This window comes from Anopheles stephensi, unplaced genomic scaffold (assembly GCF_013141755.1).
Source record: "Anopheles stephensi strain Indian unplaced genomic scaffold, UCI_ANSTEP_V1.0 ucontig42, whole genome shotgun sequence".
NCBI classification, from domain to species: Eukaryota; Metazoa; Arthropoda; class Insecta; order Diptera; family Culicidae; genus Anopheles; species Anopheles stephensi.
The window spans coordinates 15,901-37,386 of NW_023405369.1; the positions used below are offsets into that span (position 1 = coordinate 15,901).

Here is a 21,486-nt window from a genome sequence, read left to right on the forward strand (position 1 = left end):
CGAGCTGTCATGCCGTTAGGTAATTTTTGGTGGACAATAGAATATAGTTATAATTACCTGGAATAGCTAGATCCGCACGTCACAATTACCCAGACGGTAAACGATTACCGTTCCGTATGAAGGTTCTATTTTAAGGTTTCCATTCACAACATCCACAAGAACCACAATCCGAAAGCTGATTACGATGACCAGTGCAGAAAGCTGTGCCGTAACGAATATGTGTGCCGCTGGAACGATAACTGTGCATACAAATACACCTACCTGAGAGTATCCATTCTTCTGCCAGATACACGACGAGGTTTTCGGATTCAGATTCCAGCGCTTCGGTTCATTCCGCAGACCATTTGGTTGTAACGATATTATATATTTTCCTCTTCTGTACAGAGTAGAGAATTTGCTTCTTTTTTCTTCTTCTCCCAACCCTTATTACACACACCTGTTGCACCTAATCTTCCCGGCACTGTATGTATATTGGTTTCCCCTCCACTATAACACGGCTCCTACTTCCCTACGCTCTAGCCATTTCAATAATGTCCTACTGCTGCGCTATCCTTCCTTCTATCGCTTTGCCTGCTTGTGTTGCTTTGTTTGTTTGGTGTGATTGCTCTAGTATCTGTCTCACAGAAAGTGTGTATGTGTGTGTGTGTGTGTGTGTATCCCCACAATTCGTCCCCACATCACGCGCCAAGTGCTCGTCGATTAACCCGATTTCCAAAAGCACCCACCGATGCCACCACCTAATACGATCGTTACACAAGCGTTACCTCCTGCGTTACGATATTCGCTTCGCGGTTTAATATCGTCCTGCTTTGTTGCATATGGTTCGAGATGAATTACACCGAAAATTTGATACCTTTTCTTTAAATATCCGTATATATATGTGTGTATAGGTATGTGTGTTTGTATATATCTATATGTGAGTGTATATATATATTCTCTGCGAACGCGACTTCATCAACAATGACTTGAGAGAGAGAGAGAGAGAGAACGCTTTGCAAAATCCTCGCCAGAACCCGGACGCGGAACATGAACGCGATTGAATACCATCGAAAACTAAAACCCAACAAAAAATGAAAAACACTCACACACGTACACGATGAAGTATAATGCATTCCTATGCTAGCTAACCGTTCTGATCTACTCTGCGGAATTCTGAACCCTTCAACCCGCTCTCTATACACTCCAGTATGTACACACCGACGGATGAAATCTCAACGCTGCTACTAACGGTTTTAACGAGTCTCTGTATATTTGCCTGTCTCGCTTCTGTGCCCATCTTTTCCCTTCGTCAAGTCTTTTCTGTGTCTATGCTCTGTGTTAGTCCTCACGGGGGTCTTCCTTTAGAAGATCTCCTATAGCAAATTATTATTTATCGGATTTAGCAAGCATCGGTAGCACAACAGTGGGTGAAAGATTTGATCCTTCTTGCAAACATATGGGCACAAAAGTAACACAAGTTTGGGATTCACCTTTTTCCCGGGAAAATGCATGAACAGTAGTAGCAGGTGGTAGTGCGGTGAAATGATATGTATACAATCGAGAGGGCGTCGTGCGTGCTTTAGAAGCTTTCGTTCTGTGAAATGAATGTATTTTAATGCCGCCTTCCTCGTATGGCTAATATCGTGTACAATAAGTTCGTTTCAGAATTCCGTTACCGCAACAAGTCTAACTAATGCCGATGATTCTTCGAAGTGTAATGAATGTTCAACAATTGATGATGATAAATTAAAATTTAAATCCTCTCATAAGCACAGTCGGATTCCTAAATACCCCATACCTCCACACCGAAGAATAGCGTTACTTCCTAAGGACTCTTCCGTCTTTACGCTGTATTTAAGTGAACTCTCCTACATATCCTATTAGTTGGTTTGCTTTAACTATTGCTTTCCTCTGGTGTTTTGTGTTATGCAGCACTGACACGGGGGGGTTGGATTTGAATGGTAAAGAAGGCAGACAACTCTCAGCTTCCTTCCAAGAAGTAGAAGTGTAACAACAATAATCGAAAGTAAATAACAACAAGACCTCGCGCAAAGACCTTTTGGACTTGTTTGCTTGTACAGACAGTCATTGAATCATTCCGCTCAAATCGACTTCGACTTGTGGCACGAGTACGGCTATCGTCCCTAGCCTGCACTTGGGGTTTTTGTGTAGTATAGTATTGCTTCAATATATTAACATCTTTCCGTACGCTATGTGAGACACATCTTCGATGTTCCGGACTCTTATTACAACGTTCCGGATTACGGAAATACGACCTCATTTTCTTTTTCTTTTCCTAGGATAAATAACGGACGAAATGAACAGCACAGAAGAGGATAGGACTTCCGTTTTGGTTTAGTTTTGTTCCCATTAAGACGAATTACGAGGAAAAAAATCGGTCGAAATGGGACAGAAAATAGGTCAAATAGGGCTTTATAAGTCAAGTAGCAAATATTGCAACAGCACTCACAAAATACAAACGAAACAAATTCACACACACACACGCACAACCATAAGATCATTATTTGTTGGCACATTCGTATTGTGGAAGAATTAAGAGAACGAACGGGAGCGCTTTTCTTACTTCCGACGACGGGTCTGTCGCGCACAGGTTCCAGTCGGCATTTGGACGCTAGTTGCACGCACCCTTTACCTTTTCGCCGTTCAATCAAGTGCAGACGCTTCACACTAAGCAAAGGAAAGTTTTTCTTTACCCCCATTAATTGGTCTTCCTAGCGCACGCTGGGGCCGCACCATCAATGAAAATGGTTGCGAATGAAGTGAGACGCCTACGTACAAATAAATAGCAAACAAAAAACGCGCACACACACACTCAAATAATAACATAACGCCCACGGAGCAATGCTGATTGTGATTAGTGGCCGGGCATGCATTTGAATGAATATGGACCGGTTCAACCGAAGTTATTAATGGTCTATCACGGCGAGCTAGATTCTCCACAGCTGGGTGGGGTGAATGTCCGGTCGGGAGAGGCGGTTCCGATTTGCATTTAAATAAAGAAAGCCATTAGGATAAATTTCTTCTTCGATCCAAACACATAAAACATTTAACTGAACCCCGTAACAATGTAGCTACTGCAAGCAATTTTACCTGAAGCGAAAGAAAACAGAAAGCATGTTTAAACTATGACGCGCTAAGGGCTTTCTTCGCTTCGTGAACGGTACTTACTACCACTAAGGATGCTGTAATGAAATGATGCTTACACTAAACTTATTCATTTACAATCTAAATCAGCCAATGAATTCTTCCAACGTGCGAGCACGGTACGCTCGTCGGTAGGCCGTAAGAAGGGAAAAGATGGGGGCTGGCTGGCTGACTGTACGTATGTGTGTTCTTCCCTCCTTTTTATAGCGCCCATTACCGCCAAGGGCACGCATGACTAGGCATCGGGCATCCGGAGGATATGGTTGGGTTGGGAGTCGCGGTCGTTTTAATATGTTGTTTTGCGGAGCGTGGGAGCATTATTTCCACTTCTGTCGTGCCGTAAGGTGGCTAAAAGGCTACACAGCACAGCGCTCGCGCGAAAATGGATGTTTCCCTAATGACGAGACTTGTGAGGCGGTGGGTGAGCACGACTGGAAAACATACCAGAACGACTGTACCAGACAGTCGTCAGTGGGAAGAGGCCGGTGGGGAAAGGGGGTGAGAATAAAACCGGGGCAAAAAGCACAAAATTATCGCCACTGCCAGTAGTCTTTCCACGCACGAGCAAACGCTCTTAGCGTAGGAAATGAATAATACAGGCAAGTGCGTTGGAATGCAAATCCTTCCCATACTGTTCGCCGCTGAACCTAAGAACCACAGGGAGTCGTTTAAGAAGGAAAATAACCTAAACTAAAAGCGAATAAAAGGACAATGGCGTAACTACAACAAAACAACCGAGAAAAATGGACTATCACATGTATAAGTGTATGATTAACATATTGTTACGATAGCAAAACCGAAGCTGTATAAAATAAACAAAACGTAAACAAATTTCCAAATTTAACACACAAATTAACATTATCCGTCTATGTACTTATTTGGTATATGTAACAAAAACGCACCAGGAAACAAAAAACGATACTATCTAAAAAACTCAACCCGAAATCGCCGGTCGACCCGGGGTTCGCGCGGATGGGAAAACGGGATGTGTATGCGTGTGTCTTGGTGTAATCTTCGATACCCTACTACAAATCGGGACTGCAATACTGTAACTGTAACCTTGGCGCTTAGCGATACGGAACGGATGAGGTAAGGTGAAGTAAACAAAAAAGGATCGTTCGGAACGGGAGGACACATTGGGGATCATCAACTATACACACGCGCACGTTAACCCACGCAGAAACAATAATTCCTACTCCTAGCGGGTATACCGAGACACGGGGACAATAATCTAAACTTGACTAACTTGTATACTGCCGTGGTTCTTCATATCCAGCACGGTGGTTTTTATCGTGTTGCCTCCATTGCTGCTGCTGTTGGCGCTGCTGAGCGTGGTCGGGCCGTGCTGTTGCAGCAGCTCGCTGCCCGAATCGAACGATTCGCCAATGTCGAGCGACTGCTTGCCGAGCCCACCGTTAGCCGTCCCGGCGGCCGCTAGCGTTACCGCACCATCCGAACTGTCACCGTTCGTCGTGTTGCACGCCGGACCGGATCCCATCAGGATGCTGCCATTCGCGAGCACGACTACGGTTGCCGGTTGGCCACCACCGACACCGGAAGCTGTAATTAGGAGAAAAGTGTATTCAAAGCCACGAAGCCATCGCCATCCTTGTACTTCCTTCTCCCCCTGCCCGATTTTTCATATTTAACGCGAAAGCAATCCGTGCCGCGCCGTTCGCTTACCACTTAGTTTCTCCTTCGAGTTAATCTTCTTCGCCGATGACATTAGGGCCTTCGCTTCCTCGACGAGTGACGTTCCGCCGACGGTGATGCCGGCCGCCGTCGCTGCCGTACTGCTGTTCACCGGAAGCGTCACACCACCACCGGAACCGGTCGATACCAGCACGACCGGCGTCGTGCCGCTTCCCTCCCTATCCTTATCCTTGTCCTTATCCTTATCCTTATCCTTATCCTTATCCTTATCCTTATCCTTCTCCTTATCCTTATCCTTTTCCGGTTTCAGCTTCTTGAAGCCGCCCAGCACCTTATGCGTTTTGGAGTCCTTCGGCTTGCCCGGTGTGCCCGACACGCCGCCGGACCCCGTCGCACCGATGCCGGCACCCTTCGCGCTGCCGTCCGCCGATGGTTGCCCACTCTCACCCTCCTCGTTGATGCTGGTCAGATGGTGTGGGCCACCATTCTCCTCCTTCGTTGGGCCCTGTATTGGAATATCGTCTGCGGCGCAAGAATTATCGTCGTCGTCGTCGTCGTCGTCGTAGGCAGCAGCGCAGCGTGAATAGCAAAGAGTAAAGCAAAACCAACGTGGAAAATTAATTAAACTTCGTCTTCTTGCACCTGAACGAACGCTGGATTTGAGGCGTTTGTGGGAAGGGTTGTTCGGTCTGGGGGGGGAGGGAAGCATTTTCCTCAGACCGATTGGTACACAAAACAGATAAGAAGGCTGCGGATTGTGGGGTAACGTGCAGTATAGAGTGGTGGCAGACAAAACACGTGGCGGCCACCACTGAGACAAAGAGGGAGAGAGAGAGAGAGAGAGAGAGAGAGAGAGAGAGGGAGATCGTAAACGAAACGATTCAATCGAAGACGGTATAAGTAGGTGATCCACACCAGGGTTAGCGGTGTGTGATGATACGCACAAGATGTACTGAGTACCATCCTGAGCAGAGACATAACTTGCCGATCTGTTTGTGTATCATTCTGTTTTATCTTCCACTTGCTCTTTATGTTTCAATTAAATTCTTCGACCAACTTGTCCTATCGTCCACCAAGTGGGCCGCCACAAGGTATGTAGGTCACCGGGAGACATTTAGCGGCCTGTTTTCCTGGGCTTTTTATTTCGTACCCGCCAACTTCTATGAAAACGCCACAAACAGAGCGCTGGTTGTGTTATGATGGACGACAAATTAATTAAGATTGCATTGGAGGCGTTCAGGAGGCAACATTGCACGTAGATTTTTATTTTTAATCCCCTTTAGTATATTTTTATGTGCTTTTTTTTGTATGTTATAACTTTTTTTAAAATCATAAAAGTACCTTAAAAGATGCATACAATAGAGTATTTAGAAAGACGACACAGTTTGCCGCATTGCCTACTTGCAGGGGTTACGGGAACATTAGTGCACACAATTGGCCACGTGAATTGAAGAAAAAAGCTCTCACAGTGAGGTGCGTATGTGTGCGTGTGTGCGTGTGTGGGGTACCTTCTGGCACGTTATTTGGCTAAAAATAAATCCATAACCCACCAGCTACGTACGTGGTTGCGTACGTTGTAAAATCAAACAAAAAGAACAAAAAACACGCACACACGAGAACGATTGAAAGGAAAAGGTAGCAACATAACGAACTGATTTAATATTAATAAGAATGAAAATCCTCTCTCACACAGACAACCACACACATACAAACGGAGAGAACTCACGTTGGTCAAACAGAACAAGAATAACGGATAAAAGAAACGATTTAACGAGAACGAAATTCGTTTGAAGCTGTTTTTAAACCGATTTAATAAAAAAAAGTAGAAACACACACACACACACAAGCACAGGACGATATTTATAGCGTATTCAACATTTTGCGCTTCCTCAAGTGGTACAAATATTGACAAAACCGTGTGCCAAAATAATCTCGCCGCTCCCAGCCGGGGAACGCAACACATGAAAGGCGAACCGAAATCAAATGGAAACACGTGACGAGTGTAGGAGGATGGATGTGGGAAAAGGTGGTGGGTGCTGTGAAAACCCCCCAACCAACATCAAACGGACAAGAAACATGTGTTGATACAAACGCCAAAACAAGCCGAATAAAAATGAAACAACTCAAGAGGAGCAACCTTAAGCAGAGTATTAAAACGACGGATTTGAAAAAAAAATCAACCAAGCTCCAAAACGAATAAAAACATAATAATGAGTGTGGATTGTGTGGATGGGGTGGATGGAAACGTTCACTAAGCTTGCTTAATCAAGAACACTCGCTTTACAGTGATGGAAAGTGTACTGGCGTCCAGTGCAGTAAGAGTGCATAAACGGTGTCCTTCAATCATTTTGTCACCGGAAGGCGCTCGGAAACGATAAGGAACAACAGAACTTCCATTCGAAGACGCTAGTGCAACACAACAGTTCCGCAGTGAGACAGTGAGGTAGACAGAAGCAATGGACTGCGAGTGCGATGTGTGTTTACGGGTCCGTACAGAGCTCTTTTCATATCCAGGTGCGATTAAAACAATCAACGGAAGCAGTACAACACGTCAGCGCGCAGCAGTTGTAGCAGCCTCCGAAGCCAAAAGAAGGAAATTAAAATTGAAAAAAAAGGTACCAAAATCGCACACTCAAACAGCCAGCGACAGCGGAAAAAAGGGTACACACGGCACAGCACACACGTGCTCGCGTGTTGCGGCAGAAGCAGAATTGGTTACGAATTGGTAGAAGACGTCATTGGCTTGCCTGTTTCCAAACTGTACCTTTCGGTGATGCTTCAGAGCAACAGCAGCAGCAGCAGTGAGGTTAAACGATCGATCATTTGATGGCATTGCGGAGCACTGGCCGTGGTGGTGTTTTTCAGGGAGGATATGCACTAAATATTCTGAAGTCTTGAAGCGGCAAGTTCGATTATTAGCTATCTAAGGTTGTGAACTGTGTGTAAGGCTCCTCGTTTCAGTAACGTTAACACGTTAACGTCCTTGTTAATTGTAGATTAGCAGTTACGGCGTAGCGGATTTGCTAGACTCTCTACTTAGCGCCAGAGAGATTCGACTGTGCAGAAGGCGATGGTCCACGCTTAGTAAAGTCCAGGGATGGTGGACGGCTGTATTAGGTGAATCGTTGCCGGCCGTCCATTCACTATCAGTGCCGCCAGCTCATCAGAGTCCGAGTCCTGCAGCTCTAGCTCCTCGTACAGCCGAGCACCAGCACTGGCGCGCGCTTCCGACCGATTTATCGGTGATTGATTCTTGCTCGACAGGAACTTCTTGCGCCTCAGCGATGCAGGTGAGATACTGCTGCTAGAGTTCACATCCTCAACCTTGCCCGTTCCCAGCAGCAGCTTGTGCTTCGGCGAATCGGCCGGACTAGAGTGCCGTGTCGATCCGGCCGATCGTTTCGGTGAGTCTGCTTCCTCCTCGATGCTAGCCTGCTTCGGACCTGCCGCACCGGTTCCATTCGCGTTTGTCCCCCCGGCAGTAGCGGCATTCGTTTTCCAGCCCCAATTCTTCCACTTTCGTGATTCTTTCTTCTTCGGCTCGGTACGCGGACTGTTTGAATCTCCCGGATCGCCCGGATCGCCTTCCGGACCATTGGTCACGGCAACTGCCGGCACGCTGGAACTGCTGCCCATAGTGCCCGATCCACCCATTAGGCCGGTTCCTACGTCCGCGTCAATCATCGCCAGTTTGCTCATCATTTCCTGCTGCGTGGACTGTAGTGCATTCACAAACTCAACCTCCAGATCGTCTGTCGATGGCAGACGCCAGGTAACGGACGCATGGGTCCCACATTCACACATAACCAGCACCACAGTCATTAGCAGCACAACCGCAGTCGAGCCGATGGAAAATCATACCATCGGAAAGAGTGATTTTCGGTACAATAATTGTCAATGTCAAAATGATTTTTTGTTCCACGCGCGGAGAGGTAAGGTAAAAGAGCAAGAAGGAAAATTAGAGGAAAGGAAGAAAAGAAAAAAATTGGTTTGTTACATCAATCCGTTCTCCAACGCCCCAGAGTTCCTCGCTTAATCAAGCCTTGGCAAGCAAATCGGAGATTCGCGGTGCAGTGTTATTGGTCTGCTGCGGATAGCAGATTGTGTAGCAGAGTAGTTAAGTACAGGATAGGAGACGAGTAAGAAAAAACACCATAGCCAAGATTGAATGCATTTACATCGCAACAGCTCGCCCTTCTATGATTGCTTATGTGTGTCGCACATCGTCAGAAGTGGAAAGTATGGATACAGTTTTGTTACAGTAAGGAAGGAAAATTTTAAGAACAACTTTAAACATTTTAGTAGGAAAAAGAACACAAACGAGGGTTGAAATAATCAGAAAAGAAATCAATAATAGAAGCAAGCGAAACGTTAAGAACAGGGTGAAGAGTTAAGAGACAAAGGAGTTAAGATCGAACGGTGGTAAAGGGGGTTAGTTAGTTTGATTGGCCTTCAAAGCTCCATTCTGGGCCTCTGCTTTATTACAACCAGATCGGTCTTGCTGGATCGGTTTGTTTTACATGCAAATCTTTCTTAACGGAGGCAAGAAAGACTAATAAGCGGAAGCTTGTCTGTCTAATTCGCAAACATTCGCGATGAGATGAGCTGGAAGAGTAATGTCCTCAGGATCATTAAGAAGTTTGAAGATATGACCGAGATGGAAATGTTGAAAAAATCAAAATAAAATAAGAAAAACTTAAGAAAGTGACATCAATGAACAATAGAATGCAGATTTCCATTTCGTTGTGAAGAAAAACTATTATTTTCTTCGGCTTTCGCCTGCTCGCCGACTCCGGCTGTCGCGAACAAGCCAGTATGATGGAAAATAACCTCATTCAGTGTGACATCCCCAGTCCAACGATCTAGTTTCGTAACAGCAATGGCTATTAATTACAGTGGGATGTGAAATTTCAAAACCATATTTTTCAAACGAACGCCTTCGTACCAGAACTCGGCTAGTTGCAGTTATCCACACCGGTCAGACCCAACCGCACGGTGCGAGACGACATCAAGCAATGAGCCAAGGAAATCCTTCCTTCATCCTTACACACTCTTCTGTCCGACTGACCACAAAACCTGGAATGTTGGACGATTATTCAACAAAGATTCCACTTTCCCTTCCCGGTCGATAACAAGCTGTGTGTGCGTGTGTGTGTGTGTGTTGCAATAGATTTATGTTACATCTCCTCCCCCGATAAATGGCCATCGACGAATCCTTCCGTAGGTTTTTCCTTTCCCTATTGTTTTGCGTAATCATTCACAATGATGATGCGGAACAATCCGGTGCGCGCATACCCACACACACACACTAATGGAGCCCGGGGTCACGTTTTCCGGCATGCTCAAACTGACATGTGAGCCAGGCCAGGTGGCTTCACTGCCAATCTACCCTGCCGAGTGCTGGATGATGCTGGATGTGGTTATCTATCTTGTCTTGCTGGTTACATATTTTAATTGTTCGTCGTATTTTTATCACGCCTGGATTTAAATCAACATCGGACGATCGGCGTCAATGTATCGATGTCACATAATTTGTTGGGGAGGAGGGAGCGGCGTTCGATGTTATGCAAGGGATAAAAGCAACAAGGACTTTGAACAATTTTCCAAGCAGTTGGAACAGTTTTCCTAGTACGGATGCCATTTTAACTGACATTGGCTTTTAAACGGATCTATTGTGTTTCTGTATAAACTACTCATGTTCATCTTTGTCTAGAGGATCGTTGTTTTATTGAGTTGCAATAAAAAAAAGTTAAGTAAAGCCTATTTTTGCTGACAATGTTTATTCATATAAACAATACATTAAAAGGTCAAGAGAAGTTCATTTGTTATATTCGTTCGCTTTGTTGGCTTCATTAAATCAAATCAGACTTAAAGTATGCAATCCCCATGACACAATTCACTTGTAACGACATGTGTGGAGAGGGTTTTTATAACTACATAATTTCCCTTCGACAATCAAAGACATTAAAAGTTCACTCACTCCATGTCTGAAAGTCTTCAGCAACTTCGACTCCACCAGACTAAAGAACCCGCCAACAATGGAGCACACAACCAACGATAAAAGGCATGTGGAACAATAGAACTCTGCACGCAAACACAGCGTCTCGTCGAAAGGAGACGATGCATTTCAAAGCCGATCTACAATAGGAAACGTCTGGAGAGTTCGAGCCTTGTCTGAACCGATGTGTCTGACAAGCTAATTAATATGGTAGACATGCTTTCCCGTGCAACCTTTCTCTCTGACCTACAGAGGCTTGGCAGAGCCTGTAAACCATTTCACAGTTCTTCTGGTCCGGCTTCCAACAAAACCTTCCTATTAAACCGACTTGCCCGTAATTAATGACACATGTGACGAACTAAATGTCTCGAATGTTCTTTACCACAATGCTTCATCCTTACACATCTTGAGCGAGAGGCCCAAAACAACAGACAGACAGACCAAGGAAAGGTTTCTATACGACCACCAACGGAACTACGCCGGAAATCGGGTCCATGCAAAGGCATTTTGTGTACACCATTTTCAAGCAAACCTATTTCACATCTAGACACATCACATCAGGGGACATGGTATCAGGACACTTCGGAAAACGTCCCAAAAACTTGAGCAGCAAAACACGTACAAACACACAGCAAACACACGTTTGAGGGACAGAAACATCGAAGGTAGAGTGAGGGGGAGAGCATCCCAATTTCCCCCCGTTCCAGGGAGGGAGGCAAGGGATGCGGACGCCACACCGAAACACCGGTACATGGAAGGAACACTGAGTTATTAGCCACAAAACTTACTTTCGAAACTCTGGCACAGCTCGGATGCTTTGGCCTCGTTTTACGTTACATTCCGACCAACTCGAGAACGAGAGTTGTTCCACCCGGAGAAGTCTCAACTGCGCACGATGTGGCCGTGTCTAGATCCCGAAAGATCCTAACCGTGTGGACGTAGGGCGAACTTTTAAGCCAGAAAGCAAACCGGAACGCTTTACAAGACATTTATTTCTCACTCGGGTAGAAAATCATTATCGGATTTAGTGTTGCGGGCTGGGGGGTTCACACATACTTCAAAAATCTCTGAGAAACAGATCTAACCACCGAATTTTTCGTATCTTTGGCCTCTTGGTCGAAAGTTCCGACGCGGTTCGGCACGCTCTATTCACAACCTCAAGAAGGATGGTTTGCACCAACAAACGCACCTGTTCCATTTCATGCAGCCTGATCGTTGCACGTGGGACGAAATTTTCTTCTAATAACGAAAAGCAAATAATAAAGAGCGATTAAACACAGCCTCAAGGAATAGGAACGTCCCGTGCAACATATCCGCAGCGGCGTGGCACAATCACGTCAAAGCGCAATGTTTTACCGAACCAGAAGAGGCGGCAAGAACGCGCAAACAAACAAACATACAACCGATCCGTGGCTAAAGTACGCCACCCACGATGTGCCCTGTCCTCTCCCATTGGTGCTCCCACCCAGTTCGACCCCTTCGTTTAAGGGCATCATGGCGAAGGAGCTGAGCGCTGTGGGGCTGCCATTTTAGCCAATAATTACCTCCCCGAGCCACGGCACGAGCCAGCAGCAACAGTAGCAGCTATGGTTTATCTCGCAGGAAAAAGGAATACTGGCTCAATTCTTGCGCATTCTTGCTTTTCTTTCCCACCAGGCGTTTCGACTTTGCTTTCCATAGCGTCGCAGCAACGTGATACGCTCTGATAACAACACCAATGTGGGCCGCTGATGATGATATCAAATACCGCCATCCATCGAATGTAGGACGAGCTGTTGTTCTTCGAGGAACCGATGATCCAGCCCACATACAACCCCCCCATTTTGACGTTTGACTGAATCCGATTGACGATCCCGACGTCGTCGGCACAAAAGTCAAGCAAATTAGCAACATCGTTCTGGGGTGCGATTCAACCCCAATTGCTCGCGTCGTTGTCAACCCGCCCACACGACAACGGACAGCTGGGGGGATCAGCTTTCGCTTCGGCAAGGAGAGCGCTAGCGACAGACACGCAGTGATTACGGGATGATCTGAAGCATTGACATTGAAACATTGGCGGATGATATATAACGGCACGCTAATTGTCCTCCCTCTGGTGCACGCGTTCGCTTCCGGATAAAGGGGAGCAATTTTTGAACTTTTTAAAATGTTTTGTTGTAAGGACATTGTGTGTGTGTGTGGGAATAGTTTGGAATGGATCGTGAGTAGGAGGGCTAGAGCTAGACGAAACACCGGAAATTGTATGGGAATCAGTAATTAATTCAACAGAACCAATCAACACCCAGGGTCAGCCTAGATTCGAAAATTGTCATAATTTTGGGGCCTTTTTTGCTTGGGAAAACATGGAAAACACCACCAAGGGACAGTGTTGCACCAGATGTTACGTGGAATATTAATATTTCTAAACCACAAACTAATGTTAATTTAAATCCTTTACCCCGTAAAACAATTTGAATTAAAAAAAATGGGAATTTACGCGACCACGAAACCACGAAGGAAAGGAGCAGGGAAGTTTAAAACCGATGAGCAATGCATGAAGCGCAGGGCTAGTAACGGATGAAGGAAAAATGGTAAACAATTCCAACAGAACAATTTTTTAACCGAAGAAAACATCACATTGAACAACGAAAAAGCTTCAAGCATCGGCAGGAAAATGGCCGTTTCCCGCAACAAGCAAACAGGAACGGAAACGGCCACGACCGTAATGGCGGATTGGTATTAGATTCACAAAAACGGGGTGGAAAAGAAAACGAAACGTGTGAGAAGAGAATGGATTCCACCGCGTGTGCCTTTTACGGCGGGCGTGACTAATGGAGACAGAGTGACGATTCGAAATTTAAAGCGCGGCAACGTTTTGCACAATTCATCGTCAATTGTTTCGTCAAATCGTCACTCCTCTTGCGACACGCGAGAGAGAGAGAGAGAGAGAGAGAGAGAGAGAGAGCTTGGCGTCCGATAACGGACGGACGGGATGGTGAATTTGAACGAATGGGACGCTCGTAGCGGCGTAAAGCAACCGCCGAGGAACGAGAACGAGGAAACCGGACCACCTACCTGGTAGCTTCTTCGTGCGGAAGGAGGCATTCGTAATCATCGACTTCGACACCGTCACCGTAGTCGTGGCAGGTGTCAGCGCAACACTAATACCCATCGGACCATCACTGGGTTGACCTGTAAAGCGGAAAAGCAACAGAACAACAAATAGAACAGATGTAAACGTCTTCGACTGGTAAAGGACATCATGTTTGGTTCCGTAAAACCTACCGGAAGGATTCGCGTGCAACGAGTTGCGTATTGCATTCGTCACCAGTATCACCTTGGGAAGCATTTCGTAGCACGCGCGATTGTGCAGATCCGTCACCGCTTCGATCGCTGCCGACGCAAACTCGTTAAACATGGCGAAGTAGTTGGCGTGCGCCAGCTCCACCAGGAACTGGGCGTTCACGGCGATCCGGGGCGGTGGCCGCACGACATGCGACGGGGCAGCCATCGCCATCGGTTGCTGCGGTGAGATCGGATCGGTACCGTACGATGAGCGATGCATGTGGCCACCCGGCACCTTCGGAAAGCCTTGGTTCACCAGCAGCGAGGTGGTTTTGCAGAGATGGTACAGGGCGGGTTTGTGGATCTGATTTAGCTGCTGGTTGTACGTGAACAGCAGCGCCGTCATCACCTTCAGCCGGTTCTGCGCGTTGATCGACTCGATCGAGGGTAGCGGGCCCCAATTGATATCCTTATTGCTGTTCTCTTCCCACCGCCGCAAATCGCTTGGTTGTAGGCTTTTCTCCTGCAAAATCGACCATCGTTTGCTGTGAATCTCTTGTTCTCCGCAGAAGCTTCGCCAAAAACTGCCAGCCTTACCTCATGATAGACGGATGCCTGCGCCAGGACGGGCATTCGAAAGGAGACTACCTTCGGGCTCCCATCGTCCGCGATGACCTCGATGTTGTAAATGCAGATCAGCAGCGTTTCGATCGAACGGCAGCCCTTTTTGTCGCCGAGTGCCACCGAGTTGAGATACAGATAGATCAGCATCGGCACAAACTGCAGCGTAAACCGGCGCAGTTCGACCTCATTCGAGCGGTAGAAATTGCACAGCTGATTGCAGATGGGATGGATTAGCTGCAACGAGAGAAGCGGAAGCATTGTAACCGACACTTGCGAAGCCTTTCCCTCGAAAAGCCCCCACACTTACATCCTTGTATTTCGTCCGCTCGTTCAGGATGGTGTACAGCGCCTTCGAGATCTCGAAGTCATTCTCGTGCTGGGCGGCAAACGTGCGCAGTTCCGATTCCTGCAGTGCACTGTAGTCGGAGAGCCAGTCGGCAATGATCGCTTCCGCCATCGCTTCCTGCCTAGCGCCGCCAAAACGGAGAGATACAAGGAGCACACCCGATTAGCGCCGGTTCCACAAATGGATGTACTCCTCGGCCTCTCCGCGAGCTTTGTCCCCGTCGCAAAACTTCTCTCCCGGCTCGTTCACGTGCTACGTTCTCCTCCTGTTGCGGCACATCCGGAGGCAATCCTTACGTCAAACCGTTTCGACGCCACGGCCACGTGTAGAAATCGTACGGCAAGATTAGCTTCGCTTTCAATCACAGCTGCTTTCAAGGATCACTTTCAATTGTTCTCGATGCGGCTTATTAGACGGTTGTGCGTGTTACAGCGCGAAAAGTCATACTTTGAATAGTATTTGCCCTGCAAAATAAATGCAGCAATAAAAATGGGATGAGTACGTGAGCGAAGATCACGATGGTGCCGTCATCAGCAATCAAACCCACAGGCGATGACTTCATCGGACGCTATGGAGCTAATTGAATGTACAATGGGAATCGAGCGACTCGATTGCGGAAACCAGCTGTACTTTAAGAAACCGACGGGCCCGTCTGCAAACTTCATAATTCACATTCAAGCCCGTTACATTCTTGGAACATTTAAACGTTAAATCGAGCGGAATAGTCCCCCGGCAGTCTACCACGAATAACACCAAGGGTCCATATTGTAGCCAATTCCATCCCAAACCCTCGCTGCCTGCAAAAACCTGCAACGTAAAGCCATTAACCCGTCCATCCTCAAGCTACTCGGTACTAGCCTTTTAGTACCATGTTTACCAGCTTTTTCTTCGCCCAACGGCACCAATTTACACGGCACGTTTTACGATAAGAGTTTCTTCGCGGACTCGCCCGCCAAACGCGCGACACACAATCCTTTCCACCGACTATTAGCGTGGTTTATGTTATTCGCATTCCGTTCCTTCCTTTTAAAAGGCTGTGAATCAACTGTAGACACAAGCGGGAGTGCTCCGTAACTTACTGCTTCGGCAGCTAGCAGACGCCAAACGATTCCAGACTCTTCCTGGAGGTATGTTTCCTTCCAGAAAATGATGAAAAAATATGCGAGAAACAGCTCGCGAAGCTAAGCTACTATTTTATAAGAAATCGATTTCAATCCACTTACATCGAGCTGCTTATCTTTCCACCTTAAGTCGTGGCGTCTACGTGGTGGGCTTTTACGTGAATCGTTAGACACCAATTATGGATCCTGGAAGGACTCCCTTCTCTCTCTCTCTCTCTCTGTTCTTTTCTCGCACTACAAGCAACAGTCTTCGGCTGGATCTTGGATGGATTGTCTTCCTTAATGGACATTCCGTTCTTTTCTGCCTTCTTTCCCCCCGTGGTAAGCATCATCAAATGGACGAAGCGCTATCGTTCCCACAGGAATAAGCAGGAACAAAGTTTCGGCAAGTGTTGTGGTACGTCCGATGAATTGACTGACGAAACGGATTCGGAGTGTGATAATCAATCGTTTCTAAATCTGATTTGACAGCAATGGGGGAGATGATTGGACGGAGCTCGTTGGGCCGTTAGAACGTCGTTAAGATAAATTATCCTTGAATGTTCTGCTGGTCCAGGACGGGCTGGGCTAAGGTTTGATAATTTGTGCATAGTTTTATGGGATAGAACAAGGTGTCTGCAAAGCCTTTTCCAGCTCATGAGTGACGTACACTCCCTTAGATTATAACTAAAATATATGCTAAATAGACACAAATATAGATTACTTTTGGATGCTTGCGGACCGAAGAAGTGCAACGAACATCACAACGAATCCCGAACGGAAATCCCCCAATTAATCTTTCCCACTAATGAGTTACGTAAATCATACTTAATCGACACACTGATTCTGTTGCCAGGGCAAACATCAAAATCGGCAAACGCTTTCCAACAAACTTTCCTTTCGCAACGGCGTCAGCTCAATTTTAAACCGCTTGAACCAACCGTAACCCACAGACCGCTTCGGGCCATCGTTAGATGTCTACCAACACCGCCAAACAGTGAATGTTAACCATCCAAAGTTTATCTTCAACTAAAATGTATCTTTCGCACTAGCGGTAGGGCCAGCAGCGCTTCACCGGAGACGGAGACCCTGTACCCTGTACGAAACAAAACACCCAATTATTACTTTTGCCCGAGTTCCCACGACTTTCGTCCATGCTCTGCGTCGTGACCAAGAACCATGACATTGTTCTAACTTTCACACCGGCTTCCTGGATTAGAAGTGGAGGAGGAAGCATCAAATTCGCCACCTTCCTGGATGGCTTACCCCCCCAAAGGGAAACCCCGCGAATGTGAAGATTGCACTTAACACAACAGAACTTTCCTCAACCACGAGACATTGTTACTGACGCTGTGTGATAGGGGTAAACTTTTCGCCAACATACTTTGTGCGAGTAGAACGGGGAGCGCAAGAAGAAGCAAAAACACACACACACCACCCACCACTAAACTACTAAACCAACAGCTTAACCCACCCTGACCTGGACTTTCTTTCAAACGGCAAAACTTTGAAGAGATTCTGGCAGTAAACGTCAAACGATAAGCAACCGTGATCTAGTAGTCCGCCAACTACTCACAACACATTTTACGTCAATCGTTCTCTCGTTTCAAATTCAAACCAGCCGTTACGTCAATCAATAGTGGTGTCCTTCGTGTATGTCTCTCTCTCTCTCTCTCTCTCTCTCTCTCCTAGCTGGCTTTTGTGCCATGGAACTAGACCTCGGCATATGTTTCCAGTACGCGTTTTGCGCCATCCACCGTAATTAACTGTTAGTAGCACCATCAGCACCTAAGTTGTCTTTACGCGCGCATAACTTTACGTAACGAATTTAACACGCGACGACGATACGCCACGCAGTGCAACGATAAAAGACGGTTCTACGGGGACATGAACCGGTGTCAAATGGAGCAACTGAAGGTTTGCTCCGAAGGTACCCACATGCATTAGCGATGAGTACGCTGACAACCAATGGCGGCAACAGGTGAGCCCTGATGATGCTGATGATGATGGTAGGTCTTTAAGGGATTCATAGAAAAAGCCTGTGTGAAAAAGCCCGGTCAATCTGATGATTTTTTTGTAGGTGGATCGAGAGAAAAGCTTATGCTTTCCACTACAATGTTTTAAACCTTTTAAGAACACAAACAAAAAACCTATCCTTTTACATGTGCTATACGCTTCTCCACTTTATTCCACACCGGTAACATCAGAAAACAGTCAAGAGTAAAATGCGCTCAAATCCCAGAACGGCCCCAGGCAATTATCCTCACCACCGCTGGACCTCGTTCCGCCAAGCGGGCGAACCCAACCCATCCCAACCCCGTTGACCGGACGTCACTGTCGAGATGTCAACGAGTGCCACAACACGTTCGGCTTTTGATACTTAATTATACCGCGATGATCCAATTAAACCATCATTACCTTCCCTATCCCCCATTGGCAAAGAAGTACCAACTTTGATGATTGTCAATGGAATGTGTGCAAAGGACGTAATGATTTTTTATTTGCGTGTTTTTGTTCCGCTTTTATTCCATCCAACAGCGGTTCGATCGCAGCGCTGACCGTACTACTAAATTTGAGTGCGTGTGGATGGTTCGAGTACAACCATGCTTTACTGACCTCCTGATACGGGGGAGCTTTAGAGCAGGGATGGGAGCTACCTACACCATTGGCAGCAAACTGTCTGCCGTCTGTTGAACTGGTGCCAAAAATAGTTTCCAGGATGCATTTGATATGACAGTATTGGGTTTATTTTTGGGGATGGATTTTGATCGCTTTCTTTTAATTTTTTTTAATAATATCTACTAGTATCTGCGTAGCAAGTTTTGCTATTCTTTATCTATTACTTATGGCAAAAGTTGTTCTAGAAAACAATTTAAAATAGAGCACACTTAAACAATCGTTAACTGTTTATATTAAGTTCAACAATTTGTTAAACAATAATATTTTTGTAAATTTGTTTTTTTACGGTCCTAAAAAGGCATCTATAATTGCTGTTATTACACCCGGCAAAACACACGATAACAATGTGCAATTACGTTTGCAAGCACAGCCCTGGCAATGCCTTATCATCTACCGAGCCTCGCTAAAGACCATATTTGTACGACTCATTGCCAGTGGCGATATCCGTACTGAGCGGCCACCGCACTACAGACAGAATGTTCGCCGTTTAACGCACCGCTAACAGACGGTTAGCCTATGCTTGAATTGAATCTTCAAATAAGCACCTTTTCTTAAGTAAAAGCATACAAAATAAATAAAAAAGAAGAAAGTGTTTTGGGACGGTTGTTCAGTCAACCAGTACCGACAGAGTTCGGTTCATAATTTCGTGGTGGAGGTAAGCGGGCAAACCGATCAATCATATCTTTGGGCAACGTTTCCTGAGCAGCGCATTCATACTGCACGAAGACAATCAATCGCCTTTATCGTGAGGTTGATTATACACCAACCGAATCAATTTTAAGCTGCCGTTTGTTTTTGGGTTTGCTCGGGAAGTCTCCAAGTCTGCCAGTTTTGACATCCTTGACTTACTTCTACCCGTAGCTGGATAGTAAGCCCCGTGAACGAGGTTAGAAAGGAAATCCGTCTCTAACAGACAGTAACATTAAGGAAACTGTCTGCCATTAATTCAAACCCAATCCAATTAATGCTCCCACTGATGTCGAAGCCAGTCAACAAACGACACGAAACAAAAAGTCTCCCCAAGGGGCTAATTTTAGGCGTTACTTAATCAAATCGATATGCAAAATTGGATACGATTCTTTCCGTCCATCATTCGATAACGGAAACACACACCCACAGCTCCTGCCATCAGCTGGTTTGCATTCCGGGAAAACTTAAGGTGACCTTTCTACCGTCCGAGGAGCGGTGTCCAACGCAACGTGTAAACGCATAGACACACGGGAACAAATGCGATAATAATGTGGGGCCACAAATGCATGCACCGTGTTCGTTGCATCGCCGTGCCGTCCGTGCACTCGTGCATCGATTGATTGGGGTCAAGGTTCCTTTTCTATCGGGGTCGGCAGTATTCTACGGCCCACGCACTTCAAGGCCACAGGGACTGACGGACGGACGGACGAGCATCTGAACGGATTGCGTTAATGGAACGTTTCAATCGGATCGGTTTTCATCTTTACGATGCGCCTGCTTATCAGTCGTAAGCAGTTTTTTCCCTCCCCTTATCTGCCTTTTATGCTGCAAATGGAATGTTAACGATAGTGATTCGCCTTAAACGCTTTTGGGATTTAGCTCCCATTACCTACATACCGAACCTGGAAAAGTACCCCGGAGAACGCAACCAGAACGCTTTTTTGCTGCTTTCTCTGCTAATTATGAATGGTTCGAGGTTTTCCCTCTGCACGGAAAAAGCTTCAAACGTGGCTGTTGTGAATAGTTGTTGTTTTCCTTTACACCCACCTGGGTTGATTCGATTCTTCACACACATCAAAGTAAACTTTGCACGCCTGGCGACGATGACGAGCTTGGTGTTGATGATATCATTCGAATTTCCCACCCCACTGCTGCTGTTTCACGAAACAACACACCAACGGCGGTTCTGCTGACTTGGATCTACCGCGACGACAACTTCACAACAATCGCTTGTTTTCTGTAGTTTGGTAAGGAAAACAGCTCGCTCGCTCCTAGTGGGCCATGGTAAACGGTTTGACGTAACACCTGGGCAGGCTGGTTAACTCGAAACGGTGGTGGCCGTTCCGGAGGCCACTGGCTCCTTCACTGGCTCTTCGCACGACAGGACATGCCTTTCTCGCACAACACTTTAATAAACTAGGGCGGACACCTTAACAACACGCGCTTATCATCATACGATGATGCATCGGAACTTGGACCGCTTTGCTTTTCCTCGCTGGACGATTCACTGCGTTGGAACAGTTGGACACCGTCGTGTACCGATACGTACACGTTACGCCACACTACACCCCTTCCTGTTTTCCACCCTCACCACGCACACACACACACACAACCTGTACCCAAAAGCACTGCGAATTACCTTTCTTAAAATTCCTCCTTCGCGGGGTCAATCACAGGCACCAGCACGACCAAAAAACGACGACGATACACCGCGAACTTGGAGTGGAACTGGAAATTTGCACTGCACGCGAACGGTGGCCACCACCATGCACGGTGGTACGCGGATCCCGTGGAAAACCCTTGCCACTTGGAACGGGAAAACGCGGGGGCGAACCGCCTGCTACGATAAGACCACACACCGAGCAGCGAGAATAGGATTATTGGCGAAAAATCGAACCTCCTGCTTGTTTCCTTGCTTTTCTATCAGTTTTTGGTGCATTTTACTTTCGGGGCACAGTGTGCGCTGTCGTTTCCCTGCCATTGGTCAT

The 21,486-nt window shown here is 46.5% G+C and overlaps 1 protein-coding gene across 3 annotated transcripts; it reads right to left on the reverse strand.

Annotated features, from left to right (window-relative positions):
• Positions 1–343: 343 nt before the first annotated feature.
• On the reverse strand, positions 344–21,439 carry LOC118516920 (hyccin-like). 3 transcript variants are annotated; one of them, XM_036062762.1, is made up of 8 exons: positions 20,546–21,035; positions 14,991–15,493; positions 14,657–14,917; positions 14,060–14,582; positions 13,850–13,966; positions 4,828–5,319; positions 4,391–4,704; positions 344–2,942 (listed from the first exon to the last, which is right to left on the reverse strand). In XM_036062762.1, the coding sequence occupies exons 2-8, from the start codon at positions 15,138–15,140 to the stop codon at positions 2,928–2,930; spliced, it is 1,872 nt and encodes a 623-aa protein (XP_035918655.1). In that variant the 5' UTR covers positions 15,141–15,493; positions 20,546–21,035; the 3' UTR covers positions 344–2,927. The 3 variants fall into 3 exon arrangements, 2 of the variants coding, with proteins under 2 accessions (XP_035918655.1, XP_035918654.1); XM_036062761.1 differs by lacking the exon at positions 20,546–21,035 and adding an exon at positions 21,138–21,439 and having other exon boundaries at positions 344–4,704; XR_004908169.1 differs by lacking the exons at positions 344–2,942; positions 4,391–4,704 and adding an exon at positions 7,562–8,549 and having other exon boundaries at positions 5,188–5,319; positions 20,546–21,044.
• Positions 21,440–21,486: the final 47 nt, after the last annotated feature.